The 21,292-nt window shown below is 40.9% G+C and overlaps 1 protein-coding gene across 1 annotated transcript in view; it reads left to right on the forward strand.

The window, feature by feature from the left end:
• The window catches only part of TMX4 (thioredoxin related transmembrane protein 4), a 45,709-nt gene extending 40,573 nt beyond the window's left edge, over window positions 1-5,136 (forward strand). Inside the window, exon 8 of the mRNA XM_036122368.2 lies at window positions 990-5,136. Within this exon, the coding sequence (XP_035978261.1) occupies window positions 990-1,354 (365 nt within the window). The 3' untranslated portion in view covers window positions 1,355-5,136. The remainder of the gene's footprint in view (window positions 1-989) is intronic.
• The last annotated feature ends 16,156 nt before the right edge of the window (window positions 5,137-21,292 follow it).

The following is a 21,292-nucleotide window of genomic DNA, read 5'->3' on the forward strand; positions in this document are numbered from 1 at the left end:
TTTCCCCTTAAATTAGGGAATACTTCATTTTGGCAATTATTTTTTCCCTTTAAGTGTATGCCCTTCATCAATTAGTTGATACCTTTTCTTTCATTCAAACTGGAATGAAGGCGGGCAACTCGTATTTATTGAGCCTCAACTATGTATCATTAACTATCCTAAGTCCTGTAAGAACAGTCTCCCCAAATCCTTGCACTGCCCCACACCATTTGTGGGATTCAACAGCCCTGGATTTGCATGCTTTTATTCCTAGTTTTGAGACTTTGCATGAAGACTTTTATGAGACTTTAAAATTGTTGCATTTTATGTGGGAGTTTAAATAAACTTCTATTTCTTTTAAGTTCTTGAAATTTTCAAGGCTTGGAGACTTCCTTAGATAATTAGATAATATATTATGTTCCTTAGAATTGTTAAAAATCACAGAAACCCAGTTTAAAGTAACTTAGGAAAAAAAGGAAATTTTAAATTAACTCACATAACTGGAAGACCCAGGGATGTTCTGGCTTCAAGCACAGCACAAGGGATGTTAGGTTTCTGCTTCTCTGTGGCTGATTCGGGGGCTCTCAACAGCCCTAACTCACATATTATCAGTTGAACAATTCCTGTAGAAAGAGAGAAGGCTTTTCCTTTTGCCTCTGGCCAAAAGCTCCTGGGAAGTCCTGTGACTTAAGTCACATTTCTCAACCAATCACCTGACCAGTGAGTGAGTGGGTCGCTGAGTGTTCTGTAAGGTACCAAATATAAAGCATGAAAGAACCTTTGCCCTCCCTGGCCCTGTGCTCTACCAAAGTCAGCAGGGTCAGTGAAATTTTCCGAGAGGAATGGGGAAGCCCCGGATGGAGCTAGGGGCTGTGTGATAAAATAGCTTCAGATTGGAGAAAACTGTCACGTGCCCCCCCCCCCCCACTTCATTTCACGGCTAGACACACTCGACTGCCTGCTGAATGATCAGTTTATTGAGAGGCTGTTCCCTTCTGTTCCCTCCACAGAGCAGACTCGGAGGTCAGAGGAGGCCCACAAAGCTGAACAGCCGCAGGATGCAGAGGAGGAAAAAGACGATTCAAATGAAGAAGAAAACAAGGACAGCCTTGTAGATGAGGAAGAAGAGAAAGAAGACCTTGGTGATGAGGATGAAGCAGAGGAGGACGAGGAGGAGGACAGCCCGGCTGCTCGTGCGGACGAAGAGAGGAATGACGCCCAGGACCAAGGGCCCCTGAGAGAGGTCCAGGACGGGGGAGAAGCCGAGCCTGGAGAAGACGTGCCCGAGCAGGCCAGCCCAGCCCACACAGAGGTGTCAGAAGACACCCTGAGGCAGCGCAGAAGTCAGCACGCCGATAAGGGCCCACAGGTCTAATGACAGTATTTCTGAGAATTCAGACCAAAGGAGTAGTCAGCTTCCTTCTGGTCTGCAGTGTAAATCAAATCCTTATTTTTTTTCTGAATGAGCAAGCTTCTCTTAAAAAACAATCTCTAGTCATGTAGTCTCTGGCATGAAGTCTCATGTATGTTGATGAGAGTGTTTCAGACACGACAATCAGGAAACAGAAAAACAGGGTGTTAGCATCTGTTTGGGGACTTGGCATGGGCACACATTCATTAGCTTGAGGCTAGAGAGTTTTGACCAGAGAAAGCACCCCGCAGGCGCCATAAAACGCAAGCCAAGCCACACGACAACATCCGCACAGTGCATGGGAGGTCTTGCAGAAGTCTTCTTGTGTTAAGTATTTGTTTTTGTCAAACTGTAAGAGACATCAGCCACCACGGTACAGAGACACTTTTTCAGAGAGAGAAATTGAGAGGGCCCTGGTTATTGTGGTAGAAAAGAGCTTGGACGTCATCCCAATTCTCTAAATCTCCTTTGTTAGGATTTATTTCTTACCTTTAGTATTTCCAACTTCCCAACACGGGCCTGCAGGCGCCCCACACTCTTCACAATACTTCCTCAGTGAGAGGCCTCCGACAGCGGCTGCTACACATCAGCCGCCTTCGTTCTGACTGAAGGGTTTACATAATCCAGAACCAAAGCCCACGGAGCTGTGACTGCCAAGCATCTTGAATGAAATGTTGTAACCTTTGGAGATTCAAAAGGAAGTAGGGATTTTACAGGACAGATTTTTGTTGTTGTTGTTTGCCAAGATGTAGTAATTTTTTTTTTTTTCCAAAAGGATCCTTTAGCAATATTCTTTTTGAAGCCAGAAGTGCCCTAAGTGTTGCCAGTGCAAGGTTGTCTTGTGAAGAGAACTTGAATACTTTGTTGTTTTGCTTCCATCTCAAGGGGTTCTCTGGCTCTTGAACCACTTTAATATTAAGTGCAAAACCATTTCTGGTTTTCTTTCAGTGATGTGCTTTTGGTGAAAGAATTAATGAAAGTGAATATCTGGAAATGAAAGATTTGGTTTCCTTTCCTTCTTCCTTAATCTTGTAAAGAATTTTATCCCTGTAAATCTCTCAATACTCAATCTACTAAAAGTACCCAGGGGGCCCAATTTCTTTTAAAGAATCCATCCATCTACTTCTGCCTTACCTGATTTATGTCTTCGAATAAATTCATAAAATTAGATTCCAAGCTTATGAAAGATGTCTGAAGTTGATCCTACACCCTTTGGGTCCTGACAGAAAAACAAGTAATACACGTTTATGAAATTCGAAAAGTTTCTGTCATCTTTATAAAGAAATATGCAGTATACTCCTGTCTGGCTGTTTTGATAACCCTTACCTTGTATTAACTTTGCACACAGGGTCCTTGGAGGAGGGGGAGGTGCTGAGATCCTCTACCCTTGAGTGGTTGGATGGGCCTGTTGCAAGCCTCACACAAAGGGAGTTTTTATTCTGACAGAATCCAATTTTTAGAGATGGTTATTTCTCATCTTTCCAACTCAGTTACCTGACAGTCTCATCCCCCCGTACTGTGAGGTTCACGAGGAGTCGCCAATAGTTTTTCTCTTCAGACGGCAACAGCACCTTGAGTTTGAGGCCATCACAGAACTGACAGACTGGGAAAACCTTGACTTTGCTCATTTCCTGCCCCTCCTGCCATGTACGTCTCTAACACAGCCTCAGCCCAAGCACCATGGTCCTGATGGTGGCAACTCCCTCTCCCTGATCCTAGGAAGCTTTTCTGGATCATTGCTGAGCGGGGCCTGCCCTTCTGTCACTGGATTTCTTTCTCTTATAATCAGCTGAAACAATTTTCAAAGATCAGTAAGTTTAAATTCAGAGGTATGGAATAAGAAAGGTTTCATAGTTTGGCTTTTCTGTATAATACCTACCCCCTTTACACTCTTTATATTAAAACTTTTTTTTTTTTTTTAAGTGGAGCGTTTGACCAGAAGGGAAGGAATGAAGAAATAAAATCCACTTTCGCTTTTTATAAATGTAAGGCCAATTTCCAATTGGACCCCAGATAATACCTAATTATATAACAAGAGAAATGTATGTTCTTTCTCAACAATACTTTTAAAAAATTGGAGGAAGAGGGGAAACCAGTTTGGAGAAGAAGATTCATTGAGAGTTGAAGCCTCTGTGGCTATAGGAACCATTTTTTTTTAACATCCTGGCAAAAGGTGGGGTTTTTACTAAATGGACTGATAAGTACACATCTAATTTGATTTCTTTCCACTTGAGGCCTTTAGGTTTTCAGTATTTACTGAATATAAAACTAAGGGGAAAAAAGTCAGTCTAAAATAATTTGAAATTAGATTAACATTTCAGTAGGCTTTTATGGATTTTTTCTGGAGATAATCTATTTAATCCAGAAGTCAAATCTGTGGAAACATGATTTTGATATAAAAAATAAAAAATAATCATGCTTCCTATGTTGCAATATCAGTTATCTAATTACAGAATAGTATTTTCTGTAAATCAAAATTAGGAAAATTAAATAAAAGTGACGGTAGATTTGAGAATGGGGGTGCAGTGCGTTATATGTGAGTAGTTTCTCTGATGAGAGGGAAAGTCTGAAACTTCTAGCTACGTTTTTTTTAGTTTCTTTTATCATTCATCTCTTGCTAGATCTGCTCTACCACCCCAACTTACTTAGAGATCTCCTATTGGAGCTACAGATAGGCAATCCCACTTCTTTCTTTCTCTTTGAAGTCTCAGCACAGAATGGGGTGACAGGCAGGACTCATTCACTTCACAGGTCCCTGAACCTCATGGGTGCATACTTACAACCTCTTCTGGTGTGTGAGCCCTGTTAGCCACAGGCTTCTTTAACTACAAAAAGAAATCCAAAATAACGACTGTAATAAAAAGTAAACAAGCGTTAGCCAGGTTGGCTTTTGACAGTGGAGAAGGCCAAATTTTGACTTTTTTTATGGCCAAAATCCTTGTTGATAACCATGGCATTGCTACGTGATTTGAGGATATGTAAGCCTGCAGAACTGGCATTCTGTAACACCTCTGGGGGAAGGATGATAAAAACATCTTCTAGCTGAGCACTTAGCCTTTATAACTTTTACAACCAAGTCTTTAAGAGTGGAGCTTGTATGCTGCTTTCCAGGATGGCAAACATTAAAGAGTCCCCAAAAAAAAAAAAAAAAAAAAGGATAGAAACAATAGGGTCCACCTAAGATTTCAGTATAAAATGTTCAATTGACATGAAGTGAGAGAAAGAAGGGAAAGATTGGTGCTTTTGCTAATGTGTATCAACTTATCTCTGTCCAGCTCAGTATTGAAGTGTTATTTCTACCAGTATTATAAATGTGTGACAGACCCATCCCATCAAATACAGTGTTTTGAAAAGTATTCATGTGAATCTTTTGTGCCAACAGAAAAGTTCCTTCTTGTTCAGTATCTTTACCTTAGTCCTACGTTTTGATCCTCTTCAGAAGATCAGTTTCTCTTGAAAAACCAAATAATGAACCTTGATGGGGCAGCTTTTTGAGCAGCTTTTCTGAACCAGGAGATTTAGTTAGAAGGCCTTTGGTGGTTTCAGACATGGCTTTCAGATGGCTTCTTCTCGGTCAAGTTTCATGGGAACTGCGCCCCTGTATATGTGTGACTCAGATCATTTTCACATGTTTCTGATGTAGTTTCATGTATTTGTTACTAAATAGCTTCTTTGTGCAAATGCAGTTTTTACGCTAAAAATACTGTTTATTTGTATTGTAATACATTATAAATTTGTTATTTATATTTTTTTGTAATAGTCTTAATTATTTAGCTCAGTGATATTTAATTATTTTTCTCTTCATCCATGTGTTCTCTCCTTCCTCAGATAGCATCTGCAGCATCTGGAATGGGGAATCAAGATATGAGTCTCAAGCGTCACAAAATTGTATATAATCTTTGATCATATGTTTTTATTTTATTGTGAACTTCTATTTGCATCCAAACCTAATGATAGTGCTAAGTAAAATCAAAATAGTGTATTGCTTTTCATAAAAGCATTTTCACAAAAGTCATTTGCCTAGGCAGTGAAAAGTACTGCTTTGTTAAAAAAAATAATTTTCCTGTGCCCATCCTCTATCCAATCTGTTTGCTCCCCCATCTTTCTTTCTTTTTCTTCCTTTTCTTCCTTCCTTCTTTCTTTCTTTCTCTTTCTTTTTCTTCCTTAATTTCTTTCTTTTTCTTTCTTAATTTCTTTTTCTTTCTTTCTTTCTTTCTTTCTTTCTTTCTTTCTTTCTTTCTTTCTTTCTTTTCTTTCTTTCTTTCTTTCTTTCTTTCTTTCTTTCTTTCTTTCTTTCTTTCTTTCTTTCTTTCTTTCTTCCTTCCTTCCTTCCTTCCTTCCTTCCTTCCTTCCTTCCTTCCTTTCCCTTCCTTTCCCTTCCTTTCCCTTCCTTTCCCTTCCTTTCCTTCCTCCTTCCCTCCCTCCCTCCCTTTCTCTCTCTCTTTCTTTCTTTCTTCTCTTTAACTTGGTGAAATGCAAATCATGTGCCTTTTAGCTACTCTGAAAGGTGCATCAAAGCAAGAACAAGTGCAAAGATCCAAGACTTCCTCTTTGTTATAGTCATTGTGTTGCCTATAGAAACTCATTTCACTCACTTCTCAGGTTTCCCTTGGTCCTGAGGTCTGGAGGTGGTCAGGGCTGGCGCAGATGGCAAAGGATGCTGCTAATCCTTCAAGACATCGTGGACTGATCTGGTCTCCTAGGGCATTCAGAAGACTCTGGTCTACACCTAATCCTTCCTATCACCGTAGCATTGGAAAGATACAAAGGAGATGAGGTGACTCTCTTAAACCCCCTAAGGGACTGAACCATGAATATTGGATATTTCACTTTGGAAAGATGGTAGAAGGAAATGTAGTAAGAAGAAAATGATTAAACTTCCATACCACCAAGTCATTCCCTCAGAGAAACTGGCTCAGTAGGCTCATTTGTCTATATAGAAAATATCCATTATGCAGTGTCTCAGCCTATGTGAACTTGGTCATGCATCCTTGGTGGGAGCAAAACTTGCAGCTTTTGAAGTCAAAAACACTGAATTGCAAAATGCAATCCCCTGCTTTGTCCCAATCTTGAAGACTGGGATTGAAGTCTTGAAGACTTGATATTCTGGAACATATTCCAAAATAATAGGAATTCTTTCTTAGAACATGCAAATTTCTCAAGATTGATAACTGTATTAGGTAGTCTAGGCTGTGTTAACAGACTCCCAAACCTCAGAGGCTTTAAGAACAAGAATTTCTGCTTCGCTTAGGTCAGGTTAGCCATCCCAGATAACAGTAGCTCTACTTCATGCGGATTTTTCTGGGACCCAAGTGAAGAAAGATTTTGCTGCCTAACATGGTGGCTTTGAAGGTGGCTATGGCCATTTTCATCCCACCAGTCTGAAGGGAAAAGAATATGGAAGAGTGTTTCTGGGAGATTTTAAAGCCAGGCTGCAAAGAGGCACAGACGCGCGTTTCTTCTTTCTCATTCCTACGAGAGGACCTAGTCACGGGGTCACGCCTAACCAAAAGGGAGGCTCAGATATGTCATCTTGCCATGTGCTGAAGAACAAAGTGAGATTAGAGAGCTGGCCTCTCTGCCACAGGCACTTTATTCTACCTACCTGTGCCACCTGCGTGTCTCACAAAGAGTAAGCACCCGAGAAATGTCAGTCATGTGAACGTGCAGGTAGCAGGAGAGGGAGGAATGCACATGGCTTCGTGCTGCTTGGCTTCCTTCTGGACTTTGCTATATTTGATCTTCAAGATACCAGGCTTTTCAAACGATGAGTGGGGTGTTCTCAGAGAGTTTATATTTTATTTGGGAAGATGGACATGAATAAGTGGGATAAGAATTACAAAGGGAAAAGTTAAGAGATGCTATATAAGTTTATAAAAAAGGAACCTGATCTAGGTGAGAGTTTAAGTGGTACACGGAACCAGGAAGCATGATGAGGGGTTGCTGAGGCAGAGATGGATCTGAGACCCCTCTGGGACATGCACACAATGCTTAAGCTGCACATGTAGAAAAATAGGACCAGCATTTATCTCAATGGGAGGTTCTTTGCTGAGCCATCGAGATGGATTCTGGGTCTCGGTTTTCCTTTTGTATGAGGGAGTGATAGAGAAACAGTTTCTTACTCATCTTTGCATGAACTGTTTCTCCCATTTTGATATCTTTAATATCCAATCAGTAATTTATAAACTCCATAAATCTCCCTGAATGGGATTCTAGTTAATAGACATCGGCTTAATCATGTTAACCTAAAAATTATACTTTAGAAAATTGATACTATTAAAATTCTTTGTGTTCTGTTGTTACTGGCGGGGCATATAATTCCTAAAATTACTTCTTAATAGTTACTCTGGTAGAATACTTAGGATAGACCCAGAACACATTTGTGTTCCAAAGGGATAACCTGCAAGACTCACAAAATTACAGTTGTCACTCTATGGGATTGTGTTCAAATTCTAGCTCTCTGTGTAATCAATTCTAGGCATGAGTTTCAATCCAGTAAATAGTGTTAAAAACCCATTAAAAAATGGGTTGGCTATTAACTTTTAAATAGTTTACTAATAGCAAATTTTGTAGAGAGTATTCTAAAACTTTTCAAATCCTTGACACTCCATAGATGGGAACCAGCTGTGGGCAAAGTCATGTGATTATAGTGTGGCATCAAGTCATGTGGCCCTCCTACAGAGCCTTTGTTCTATTGGCACTGAAAAAGTAAAAATTACCTCCTAACAGAAAATTGTCCTATTATTTTTTTTTAATTTTATTATGTTAGTCACCATACAATACACCATTAGTTTTTGATGTGGTGATCCACGATCCATTGTTTTCGTATAACACCCAGTGCTCCATGCAGTACGTGCCCTCCTTAATACCCATCACCTTGCTAACCAATCCCCCCTCTCCCCTCCCCTCTAAAACCCTGTTTGTTTCTCAGAGTCCATAGTCTCTCATGGTTCATGTCTCCCGCCAATTCCCCCCCACCATTTTTCCCTTCCTTCTCCTAGTGTCCTCCATGCTATTCCTTATGTTCCACAAATAAGTGAAACCATATGATAATTGACTTTCTCTGCTTGACTTATTTCACTTAGCATAATCTCCTCCAGTCCCATCCATGTTGATGTAAAAGTTGGGTATTCATCCTTTCTGATGGCTGAGTAATATTCCATTGTATATATGGACCACATCTTCTTTATCCATTCATCAGTTGAAGGGCATCTCGGCTCTTTCCACAATTTGGCTATTGCAGACATTGCTGCTATGAACATTGGAGTGCATATGGCCCTTCTTTTCACTACATCTGTGTCTTTGGGGTAAATACCCAGGAGTGCAATTGCTGGGTCATAGGGTAGCTCTATTTTTAAATTTTTGAGGAACCTCCACACTGTTTTCCAAAGTGGCTGTACCAACTTGCATTCCCACCAACAGTGTAAGAGGGTTCCCCTTTCTCCACAACCTCTCCAACATTTGTTGTTTCTCTCCCTGTCCATTTTTGCCATTCTAACTGGTGTAAGGTGGTATCTCAATGTGGTTTTGATTTGGATTTCCCTGATGGCTAATGATGATGAACATTTTTTCATGTGTCTGTTAGCCATTTGTATGTCTTCTTCAGAGAAGTGTCTTTTCATATCTTCTGCCCACTTTTTGACTTGATTATTTGTTTTTTGGGTGTTGAGTTTGAGAAGTTCTTTATAGATCTTGCATACCAGCCCTTTATCTGTAGTGTCATTTGCAAATATCTTCTCCCATTCTGTGGGTTGCCTCTTTGTTTTGTTGACTGTTTCCTTTGCTGTGCAGAAGCTTTTGATCTTGATGAAGTCCCAAAAGTTCATTGTTGCTTTTGTTTCACTAGCTTTTGGAGATGTATCTTGAAAGAAGTTGCTGTGGCCGATGTCAAAGAGGTTAGTGCCTATGTTCTCCTCTTGGATTTTGATGGATTCCTGTCTCACATTGAGGTCTTTCATCCACTTTGAGTTTATCTTTGTGAATGGTGTTAGAGAATGGTCGAGTTTCATTCTTCTGCATGTGGCTGTCCAATTTTCCCAGCACCATTTATTGAAGAGACTGTCTTTTTTCCATTGCATGTTTTTTCCTGCTTTGTCGAAGATTATTTGACCATAGAGTTGAGGGTCCATATCTGGGTTCTCTGTTCTGTTCCATTGGTCTATATGTCTGTTTTTGTGCCAGTACCTTGCTGTCTTGGTGATCACAGCTTTGTAATATAGCTTGAAATAGGGCAACATGATGCCTCCAGCTTTGTTTTTCTTTTTCAACATTTCCTTGGCGATTTGCGGTCTTTTCTGATTCCATACAAATTTTAGGATTGTTTGTTCCCGCACTTTGAAAAATGTCATTGGAATTTTGATCGGGATGGCATTGAAGGTATAGATTACTCTGGGTAGCATAGACATTTTAACAATGTTTATTCTTCCGATCCATGAGCATGGAATATTTTCCCATCTTTTTGTGTCCTCTTCAATTTCTTTCATGAGTGTTCTGTAGTTCCTAGAATATAGATCCTTTACCTCTTTGGTTAGGTTTATTCCGAGGTATCTTATGGTTTTTGGTGCTATTGTAAATGGAATCGTTTCTCTAATTTCTATTTCTACAGTTGTGTTGTTAGTGTATAAGAAAGCAACTGATTTCTGTGCATTGATTTTGTATCCTGCCACATTACTGAATTGCTGGATGAGTTCTAGTAACTTGGGGGTGGAGTCTTTGGGTTTTCCACATAAAGTATCATGTCATCTGCGAAAAGAGAGAGTTTTACTTCTTCTTTGTCAATTTGAATACCTTTTATTTCTTTTTGTTGTCTGATTGCTGTTGCTAGGACTTCTAGTACTATGTTGAACAATAGTGGCGAGAGTGGGCATCCTTGACGTGTTCCTGATCTTAAGGGAAAGGCTCTCTGCTTTTCCCCATTGAGGATGATATTCACTGTGGGTTTTTCATAGTTGGATTTTATGAGCTTGAGGAATGTTCCCTCTATCCCTATACTCTGGAGAGTTTTAATCAGGAAAGGATGTTGTATTTTGTCAAATGCTTTTTCTGCATCAATTGAGAGGACCATATGGTTCTTCTCCCTCCTCTTATTAATGTGTTCTATCACATTGATTGATTTGTGAATCTTGAACCACCCTTGCATCCCGGGGATAAATTCCACTTTGTCGTGGAGGATGATCCTTTTAATATATTGTTGGACCCTATTAGCTAGGATTTTGTTGAGGATTTTGGAATCCATATTCATCAGGGATATTGGTCTGAAATTCTCCTTTTTGATGGGGTCTTTGCCTGGTTTGGGGATTAAGGTAATGCTGGCCTCATAGAATGAGTTTGGAAGTTTTACTTCTGTTTCTATTTTTTGAAACAGCTTCAGCAGAATAGGTATTATTTCTTCTTTGAATGTTTGGTAGAATTCCCCAGGGAATCCATCAGGCCCTGGACTCTTGTTTTTTGGGAGGCTTTTGATCACTGCTTCAGTCTCATCACTGGTTATTGGTCTATTCAGGTTGTCGATTTCTTCCTGTTTCAGTCTTGGCAGCTTATAGGTTTCCAGGAAGGCCTCCATTTCATCCAGATTGCTCAGTTTATTGGCATATAGTTGTTGATAATAATTCTAATAATTGTTTCTATTTCCTTGGTGTTAGTCGTGATCTCTCCCCTTTCATTCATAATTTTATTAATTTGGGTCCTTTCTCTATTCTTTTGGATAAGTCTGGCCAGTGGTTTATCGATCTTATTGTTTCAAAGAACCAACTTCTAGTTTCGTTGGGCTGATCTACTGCGTTTCTGGTTTCTAATTCATTAATCTCTGCTCTAATCTTAATTATTTCTCTTCTAATGCGTGGCTTAGGCATTGTTTGCTGCTTTTTCTCTAGTTCTTTAAGGTGTAGAGTTAGTTGGTGAATTCGGGATTTTCTATTTTTTTGAGTGAGGCTTGGATGGCTATGTATTTCCCCCTTAGGACCGCCTTTGCAGTATCCTATGGGTTTTGGACCAATGTGTTTTCGTTCTCATTGATTTCCATGAATTGTTTTAAGTTCTTCTTTGATTTCCTGGTTGACCCAAACATTCTTGAGCAGAGTGGTCTTTAGCTTCCAAGTGTTTGAATTTCTGCCAAATTTTTTCTTGTGATTGAGTTCCAGTTTTAAAGCATTGTGGTCCGAGAATATGCAGGGAATAATCTCAATCTTTTGGTATCAGTTGAGACCAATTTGTGGACCCAGTATGTGGTCTATTCTGGAGAAAGTTCCATGTGCACTCAAGAAGAATGAGCATTCTGTTGTTTTAGGGTGGAATGTTCTGTAAATATCTATGTGGTCCATCTGGTCCAATGTATCATTCAAAGCTCTTGTTTCCTTGTTGATTTTCTGCTTAGATGATCTGTCCATTGCTGAGAGTGGAGTATTGAGGTCTCCTACAATTAACGTATTGTTATCAATATGACTCTTTATTTTGGTTAACAGTTGCCTTATGTAGATGGCTGCTCCCATGTTGGGGGCATAGATATTTACAATTGTTAGATCTTCTTGTTGGATAGACCCTTTAAGAATGATATAGTGTCCTTCTGTGTCTCTAATTACAGACTTTAGTTTAAAATTTAATTTGTCTGATATAAGAATTGCTACCCCAGCTTTCTTTTGAGGTCCGCTGGCATGGAAGATGGATCTCCATCCCTTCACTTTCAGTCTGGATGTATCTTTAGGTTCAAAATGAGTCTCTTGTAGGCAGCATATGGATGCGTCCTGTCTTTTTATCCAATCTGCAACCCTGTGCCGTTTTATGGGAGCATTTAGGCCATTCACGTTGAGAGTGATTATTGAAAGATATGAATTAATTGTCATCATGTTGCCTGTGAAGATGTTGTTTTTATAGATTGTCCCTGTAAATTTCTGTTATATATCACTCTTGGGGTCTTTCTCCTTTTATAGAACCCCCCTTAATATTTCTTGCAGGGCCGGCTTAGTGGTCACATATTCTTTCAACTTCTGCCGGTCGTGGAAGCTCTGCAGCTCTCCATCCATTCTAAATGACGCCTTGCCAGATAAAGTATTCTTGGCTGCATGTTCTTCTCATTTAGCACCCTGAATATGTCTTGCCAGGCCTTTCTGGCTTGCCAGGTCTCTGTGGATAGGTCTGACGTTATTCTGATGTTTCTCCCTCTGTACGTAAGAAATCTCTTCTCCCTAACTGCCCTTAAGATGGTTTCCCTGTTCTAAGATTTGCAAGTTTTACTATTACATGCCGGGGTGTTAGCCTGTTTTCCTTGATCTTGGGAGGGGTCCTCTCTGCCTCTAGGACACAAATGTTTGTTTCATTCTCCAGATTAGGGAAGTTCTCAGCTACGATTTGCTCAAATACATCCTCTAGTCCTCTCTCTCTCTCCACTCCCTCCGGGATTCCAATTATTCTGACATTGGAACGCTTCATGATGTCACTTATTTCTCTGATTCTATTTTCATGGATTCTGAGTTGTTTTTCCCTGGCCTCCTCTTTTCCCTTTTTATCTATTATATTGTCTTCCAGGTCACTTATTCGTTCTGCCTCACTTACCCTAGCTGTTAGATTATCTAGATTAGATTGGATCTCATTGATAGCATTTTTAAATTCTGCCAGTTCAGTTTTCATTTCTGCCCTTAGAGACTCTATGTTGCCATTAATTGATTTCTCCATTCTAGCCATTGTCTTCACAATTGCTAGCCTGAATTCCATCTCCGACATCTTGGTTATATCTGCATCCATTTGTAAATCTGCAGCTTAAGTCATAATCTCTGAGTCTTTTCTATTTTGGGGGTTCCTCCTCCTACTCATTCTGTTGATGGGTGTTTGAGGGAATATATAGAGTCCAAGTTATTGACCAGAACCCAAGCAAGATGCACCTGTTTTCTTGGGACCTTAGGGTTGCTGGCCTCTTGTTTTCCCAGCCTGTTTTCTGCTGGAGGGGCCTGCCGCGCTGTTACTCAGGCAACCCTGTTTGGTCATTGCCCTGCCCCCCTGTGGCGGGGGATGGGCTCAGTGGGAATCAGTCTTTGGGGCTTTTGTTCTCTGTGGCTTTCCCTGGTGGCTTCCCGTATCTCTTCCGTGAGTCAGAGCAGAAGAGACCATTTCCAACCCTCTGCCTCAGAGCAGAGAGACCGCAATCTGTTCTTCAGTGAGCTCTGCAGGCCACACTGTCTCCGTTTCTGTCCGTGCTGCTATAAACTGCAGCGTCCTGGGTTGTGCACCCCTCCGCAGCGCTCCCAGTCCTGCCTCCAGGTCGGGGCCGTCTCTGCCCTTTGTGCTTCTAAAACCACCAGCCGCTCCCAGTTCGCCCACACGACCCTGCTGCTCAGGGTTTCCGCCCCGGGGGCTGCAGTTCGCCCATGACCCCACCGCTCCAGGTTTCCACCCCGGGGGCTGCCCTAGAGTCCTTTCCCTGCAGCTACCAGTCTGCGAGTCTGTGCCTGTCCACAGCGCACGAGGCTGTCACTCACCGGTGGTGTAGGATCCCCACGGCCAGGCACCCTCCCACTGTCATTTATCCTCCGATATCTGCCCTCAGAATCACGGCTCCCCGCTTTGTACCTCAAAACCAACCATCTGCGATATTCTGTTTGTAGAGATCCAGATCTTCTTACGTCTCAGGCTGGTTTCGTGGGTGCTCAGAGTGGTCTGGTAGATACCCAGCTCAATTCCGGGGACCCGTTGAAATAGGGTCCCCTACTCCTCCGCCATCTTTCCTTCCCTCGAAATCAGACTGAGCCACTTGACCAGGTTACTATGGAAATCGTCTTGAGAAGGAAAAAAAAATCCTGCAGCCCAGGCACATCCTCGTCACTCCGAAGGAAACTGCGGGGGCCATGGAGCGCAGGCGCGGGACCAGGCCTGTCCGCCTAGAAAGCACCCGGCTCGACAGCACCGCTCCTGCTTTGACGTCACCGGGAGCAGCGAAAATTGTCCTATTAAATGGCATGGAATAGGGTGACTTTTTTTTCCTTAGATTTATTTTTTTTTTTTTTTAGAGAGTGAGAGAGGGAGTTGGGGGAGGGACAGAGGGAGAAAATCCTCAAACAGGCTCCCCACCAAGCAGAGAGCCTGATATGGGGCTCGATTCCAGGACCCTGAGATCATAACCTGAGCCGAAACCAAGAGCTGGACACTCAACTGAATGAGCCACTTGTGCCCCGCCACCAATACTTTCTCTTCTATCTTTTTAATATATATGGATGGTATTGGCATTTGTTTTAAAATGGCAGTTCTGCTCTTATGCTACAAAGACAGGCCCCTTGTCCTGAGTATAACACAATCCCAGTGACAGGCTAAAATAATGGCCTCAAGAAACAATGAAGCCCATCACTATTCTTGAGTGGGAAGAACTGCCTCATTCATAATCTGCAAAGTAGTGATAGGAGCAAACCCATATCAAGAGAGATCTTAGTGTACATTGTTCCAAAAAGGGTTAAGTTGTTGTCCTTTACCAGGCTGAGGATGTGACTCTCCAAGGAGTTTAACATTTCTAAGACTTATTTGACAAGTAGTGTTGTAGAACAGAAAATTTGAAAACCCTCCCACTATAAAAATTCAAAATGTTGGCTAAAATATAACTGACCTCTTTTTAAAGGCAGAGCTGACCGCAAAAGAAAGAATTCATGGGGATCCAAAGCCATGAGGTAAATAAAGTGACGTGGTAGCGGGACTGCCTGGGTGGGGGTGACGGTGGTGATGGGGGAGAGCCTTTGACCTATGTAACCGCAGGGCGTGGACTTTACTGGCCACATAGGTCTAGGATATAAGGTCTTGACTATAGCAAGGCTGGAAGTTGGAACTGAAACTGAGTAAACTTCCCAGCTACATCCTCAGTGCAAAAAACAATCTGCTCACTAGCACAGGGAAACTGCTGTAAAGCTTATCTGTCTCAACCTGGTCTATGTGTTCCAAACTAGACTTGTCTGAGAAAGCATAACCACGGGCCTAATGTTTACATATTGAAGTTTGAATTTACACTAGTTTCATAGTCTCAAAAGTCCCCAAACCAAGAGATTCTAATAAAAAGGCTAATGGGGGAAGGGGGCATACTAGCAGAAGCAGGCACTAAACTAAGTGCTCTTGGGAACACCCTCAACCTGGCCATCAGATTCTCATAGATAAAGCCTGCTGAAGATGATCTCACAATCCAAAATTACAAATTACACTAGGAAACTATTAATCAGCAGAATTAGATTTGCCCTAATCCTTGAAATCATATCAGATAAAAACTTTAAACTTTTAAAAATGATTAAAAAAAAAAATAAAAGAAAGAACATAAAACACAAAAGAATAAGGCACTTTTTTCCCTCAGAATAATGTATTTTAGGGGCACATGGCTGGCTCAATCAGTTAAGCCTCTGATTCCTGGTTTTGGCTCAGGCCATGATCTCAGGGTTGTGAGATCGAGCCCTGTGTCTGGCTCTGCACTCAGCGCTAAGTCTGCTTGGGATTCTCTCTCCCTCTCCCTCTCTGCCCCCCCCCCCCCCGCCCTCTCGCTCTCTTTCTCTAAAATAAATAAAATCTTTAAAAAAAGAATAATGTGTTTTAGGTTCATCTGTGCCACATGTATCAGTAGTTCAATCCTTTTTACTGACATATAGTATCTCATATGAATATGTAACACATCGTTTATCCATATAGAGTGTTTCCAGTTTTGGCTGGCCCTTTGAATCTGCTGCTTATGAGGCATTCCCAGAACTACTTTCTCATAACCTTTGGTAGAACTACTGGAGTGAATGTTAGAAATTTATTCCTCAGGATTTTCCAAGATTTGTTCTCATATCACCAGCAAGCAATGTATATCACCCTTGTAGGGAGCAGATGCTTGAGAAAACAGAGGCTGGTTCAGGTCTTCCTGGGTTGAATTCCAGGTCCACCATTTGCCAGTGGTGTGAACTTGAGCAAGTTACCTAACTTCTCTGTACCTCATCTTTATAGTGGGGAGGTAAGGGACTTCCACATCCATTAATGAAATTCTAGACAATTTTAACCAACCCTCCTAAATAGGACAACTAGAAAAGCTACTCTAAAATATATATTTATTATATATTTATATATATGTGTGTGTGTATGTTAAGATATTAATATATTATAAATTTTAGACACCACACACACACACACACACACACACACACACACAGAGTGCTTGAAGGCATCAGCATTTACAAGACCGTGAAGGATTACCAGGCCAGAATCTAGGGGAGATAGAAAGGTAGAAATGCCATGCTGGTGTTCAGGGCTGCTTTTCTGGGGGCATTTGCTGTTTCTAGGGGCAGGGGTAGAGAGTGTGCTGAGAGGCTGAGTGTTGCTTTTGACAACTTTGGCTGGCTGAGGGAACAGGGATTGTCTGAGGGTGGGAGGCCTATGAAACTCCTTGTTTGGGTTGGATCTCTGAAAGAACTCACACTAGAAATCAGGATGAACCAGGAATAGGCAGGCCCCACAGCTCAGCTATGATCTGCCCAGCTCCTGAAAACAGGAGGAGGTGAACCTGGAAGCAAGTGCTAATGCTGGGAGGAAGTAATTTGGTAATGATTGAGTTCTTCTTAACTGGTGAGTTCTCTTGCCTCTTTTACTTTGCTGCAAGGTGGGATTCCATAGTCTAAATAAATCCTGGGCTTATATAGCCTTGTCTTTGTGGGTTGTTGCATCCAAAAGACCATCATCGAGCAATCAAAAATAAACATTGATTTCCTTATATTCCTTTCACTATCTGCCTCTTTTAGGCCCCAAAGCAATCCCTTCCCCAAGCCAGCACTACCTGCCTGTTTTATTCTTTATATATGCCTGAAAAATTATCCATGGTATCTCCAAAATGTGGGCATTAATTGCTGCCTTTCCCTCTCCGTTTTCCTCTTACCTACTACCTCTCCATTCTTGCCCTTTCTGGAGTAGGACCCTTCCTCCACAGATCCTTTCCAATACAGTTAACCCATCTTGGCTCACAAGTTTCTTTCACTGCACAGTTAGGCCACAGAGCTCTAGGAAAGTAATAAATACCAAAATGACATTGCCAGAATTCTCCTTGATTGGGAGGAGAGGTGGGAGGGAGGCCATGAATGCCCATGTGTCAAAAGAAATTGTGCCTATGTGCCTATGACACTTTCCATCTGTTGCCCCCAACTTCTCTAGTTTATTCTGGGCAGAACAAAATCCCTGTCAGGTATCTCTGACAGGAGGAACTGTCAGGTTCAGCTGCCTCTGCCAAAACTAATCATTGTCCTTTCCACAAACATTGGAGGCAGAGAGTGGGAAAACTCCCTGATGGCCAACATGTCAGATGTAGTATTTAACAGCCCCTGAGAATCTCCCCTCCTCTCCTCCAGTTCCCCTTTCTCATATAATGAAACATTATTCATCTAATAGACACCTTGAGGTAGAGACTACCATGAGATGTTTCACAACAGAAGCAAATATTGGCTATGTCCAGTCCTCTGAGTCTGACCAGGCAGGCTAAGAGTGATCCCTACATGGACTCACCCTTGCTGGGTTCTTTCAAATCTCCTTTCACCATAGGAAACCTACTTGCAATTTGGTGCCCAATCTGCAAAAAGAGCTGTCTCTCAGCATCCCTGATTAGGATTTGGAACCTATTTAGCTCAAACCTGGGAAGAATTGAATAAAATGGAGTATCCTTGCTATAACTTCTAGTTTCCTATATCTGCTCAACACTTCTTGTGCCAGCCCCATTAGGTGATCCTGAAGGCCATTACAATTCATTCTTTATCCTCCTCCACCTAGGTCTGCTTCACCAGTAGTGAGAATTCATGAGGCTCTTGCTTTGGGATTAAAACCCAGCAAACCATAGCTCACTCAACTACTTGCTCCAACCAGTAGATTTGCCAAGCCTCATTCCATCATTCCATAATTCCACTTTAGGAATTCTTCCAGCCACTTACTTCTAATGGGCACATCCTTTCAAAACCATCCATAACATTAATGGCGGCTTTTTTAAGCTTTGACTTTGTAAATCATCCCTGGTGGAGGATGGTAGATGCTAGCATCTCTATTTTTGTGTCTGTGCATCTTTGTATCATTTTGGTGGATGATCACATCAACTCATGGTTTTTTATTTGGCCCTTTCTTTGCATGGCATTTCCCATAAATTTCTCAAGTTTCTGGGAGCTATTATTCTGTTCCATTTGTTCCAAACTTCCATGGCAGCAGCCAGATCCCCCTGGGGAGATGAATCTTCACCACCAGTGGAGCAGGGCAGGTTTTGACAGCTCCAAGCAGGACTGAAGCAGGCCTTCTTTTTCTATTGAGAAAGGAATATAATTTCTTAAGAAGTTAGATGTCCATTGAATCTGTCTTAAAACCAAAGTCCAGTTTGCAATTTCATAGGGGAAGTTTTTTGTTTTTTTGTTTTGTTTTGTTTTGTTTTGTTTTAAGACAATCTCAATTTAATCCATTATATTTGCTTCACAAATCTGATTTCCAAACTGGAGCTACTTTCCCTTCTTGCCCTCCCAATTGCAGTTTTCATTTCAGCAAAGCCTCAACCACATTGCTGTGCTCTCTGGAGTTACTTCAAAAACCCACTCTTCAGGTCCCTCTCCTTTATTTCATTGTTCCAAAAGTCTGGCTTTCATACCAAAATGCACCATTGACTCAGGTGACAATTTAAATCAAGGTGCAGTTGGATAGCACATTACAAAATCCAAAGACTTGGAGATTCACTCCAAAAATGTAACACAGCTAAATTTAGTGACTCTACATGGTTCAGTCTTTCCAGCCAACACAACACAGCCCAGGAACCAGAAACACAAATAATTCTATCTCTGGAAAAATACTAAGGAGAGTCCAATTCATTATCCATAATATTTTTTAAAAACCCCACTCCATCTCTTTGTTTTGACTACTCTTCACCTTCTACCCCTTTGCTCGTTCTCTTCCCCACAAACCTCTCCCTGGACTCCTTTTATATAAACTCTTGTTTTTTAACTCCACTTTCCCTTTTCCTTCCATGTCTCTTTTTTTTTTTTCACTTTTCACAAATCTCATTTTTTTTCTCTTTTTATCTCTTATTTTCCTTTGGCCCCTCTCTTCACCTGACTGCTTTGAATTTGTATAATAAAGTCTAGGGGGAAGGAGTAAGACAATGGAAGAAATGGGATATAGCTAAGCTGGTCCTTGCTGAGGGGAAATCATCAAATACTCATAAATTAATACGTTATCCCTGTCACATTACAATGAGATAATAATAAATTACAGCTGATATAATTTGTTTCCTCTATGGACCGTATTTTCACCCCCCACCTCCTCCCCACCCCCCCTTTTTTCTCTCTGAGCTTGACACTTTGAGTCTTCAATCTAAAACTAGAAATAAAACAATTGTTCTTTCTTCCCCAACATTTACTTATAGCAATTTTCACATTTGAGTGAAAGATGTTTTAATGAGTTCCAAGTTAGTGGTAGTAATTCAATTCAGTTCTTTTCGTTTGCTCAGAAGTAAATTAGGCTGTAGAAAAAGAGAATCTCATATTTGCTGCCTCAAGCGTGGGAAAAATTTTGCCTCTGCCTCTCTCCTTCCCTCCCTGTCACCATCATAATTTCCCAGCAAAGAGTGTGCAATGCTAATGTTTGTTTGTTTGTTTTTCTGTATGCAATTTAATTTTATATGTAAAAACCTCTCCAGAGGGCTACATAGTTCTCAGCATGACACCATTGTCAACTCAAGGAAACAGGCTCTCCATCAAAGGAAGTATTATTAATTAGTTTTCTTTTAGAAAAATAACCCCAACAGGAAATTAGAATTTATTGTGAAAGCTTGCAAAAACTTCTCTAATTTAGGTAAAATTCAACAGACTTCTATTATTGACCTAACTCAGTGATCATGGAAAGATGGGGATTTCTCATAAAAGTTACTAAAACATCCATCACTTCATCATATGAAGAAAAGGAAGGCAATTAGACTAAAAGACCGGGATATATTTCCATTTACAGTAACAGCCATGAAATAGTACCTGCTCAAATCTGATTCCTGAACCAACTCAGTATTCCCTGATACACACTTAACTAGGAGATTTACAGATACATTTCATATGTGCATAACAATGTCAAAATCCTCAAAAATCATTCTCATAATTTACCTTTAAATTTAAAAATATTATCTTCTTAATGACGAAAAGTTAATACTTCAGGCTTTTCTGTTATAAAACCTAATTGGAGGGGGCACCTGCCAGGGTGATGCAGTTGGTTAAGCGTCCAACTCCTGGTTTCAGCTCAGGTCATGATTGATCTCAGCGTCGTGATTTCAGGGTCATTAGATCGAGCCCGTCTCAGGCTGTGCGCTCAGCATGGAGTCGACTTGAGATTCTCTCCTTTTCCCTCTTCCTCTGTCCTGCCCACTTGTTCTCTCACTCTCTCTCAAAATAAATAAATCTTTTAAAAAAATAAAACCTAATTGGAAGTTATTATTTTACAGTTTTCCTGGACATTTAATACCTATTATAGCAGATACTGTCTTTGAAATATGTTTTGTGAGAATTCTGAGTGTAACTCGGGAGGTTTTAATTAAATGATTGTACCTCCCATGTGTTCTGTAGAAGCAGCCTGTAAAAAAGTGGTATGAGCACTATCTGTGGAATCAGAACCTTTAAGTTCTAGCTTCGACTCACTCCTTATGTGATATTATGCAAATCATTTAACACTTTTGGGTAAGGATTCAGACTACACAGTTTATTGTCTACATTAATATGACTATTATTCTATTGTCTTCATCAATTTAACTTTACTACTCCTGGAAACACTTGCACAGGAAGTTAGAAGTTACAAATAACTTTATGCTATTTCCAGAAACTTTCTAAAAGGCCCATCAGACTTTTCAGTAGAAGGTATCAGATGGTACGTTACAAGTCTTTTTGGCTTACTGTGTTCACTGACCCTGAACTACTGTATTCT

This window comes from Halichoerus grypus, chromosome 10 (assembly GCF_964656455.1).
Source record: "Halichoerus grypus chromosome 10, mHalGry1.hap1.1, whole genome shotgun sequence".
NCBI classification, from domain to species: domain Eukaryota; kingdom Metazoa; phylum Chordata; class Mammalia; order Carnivora; family Phocidae; genus Halichoerus; species Halichoerus grypus.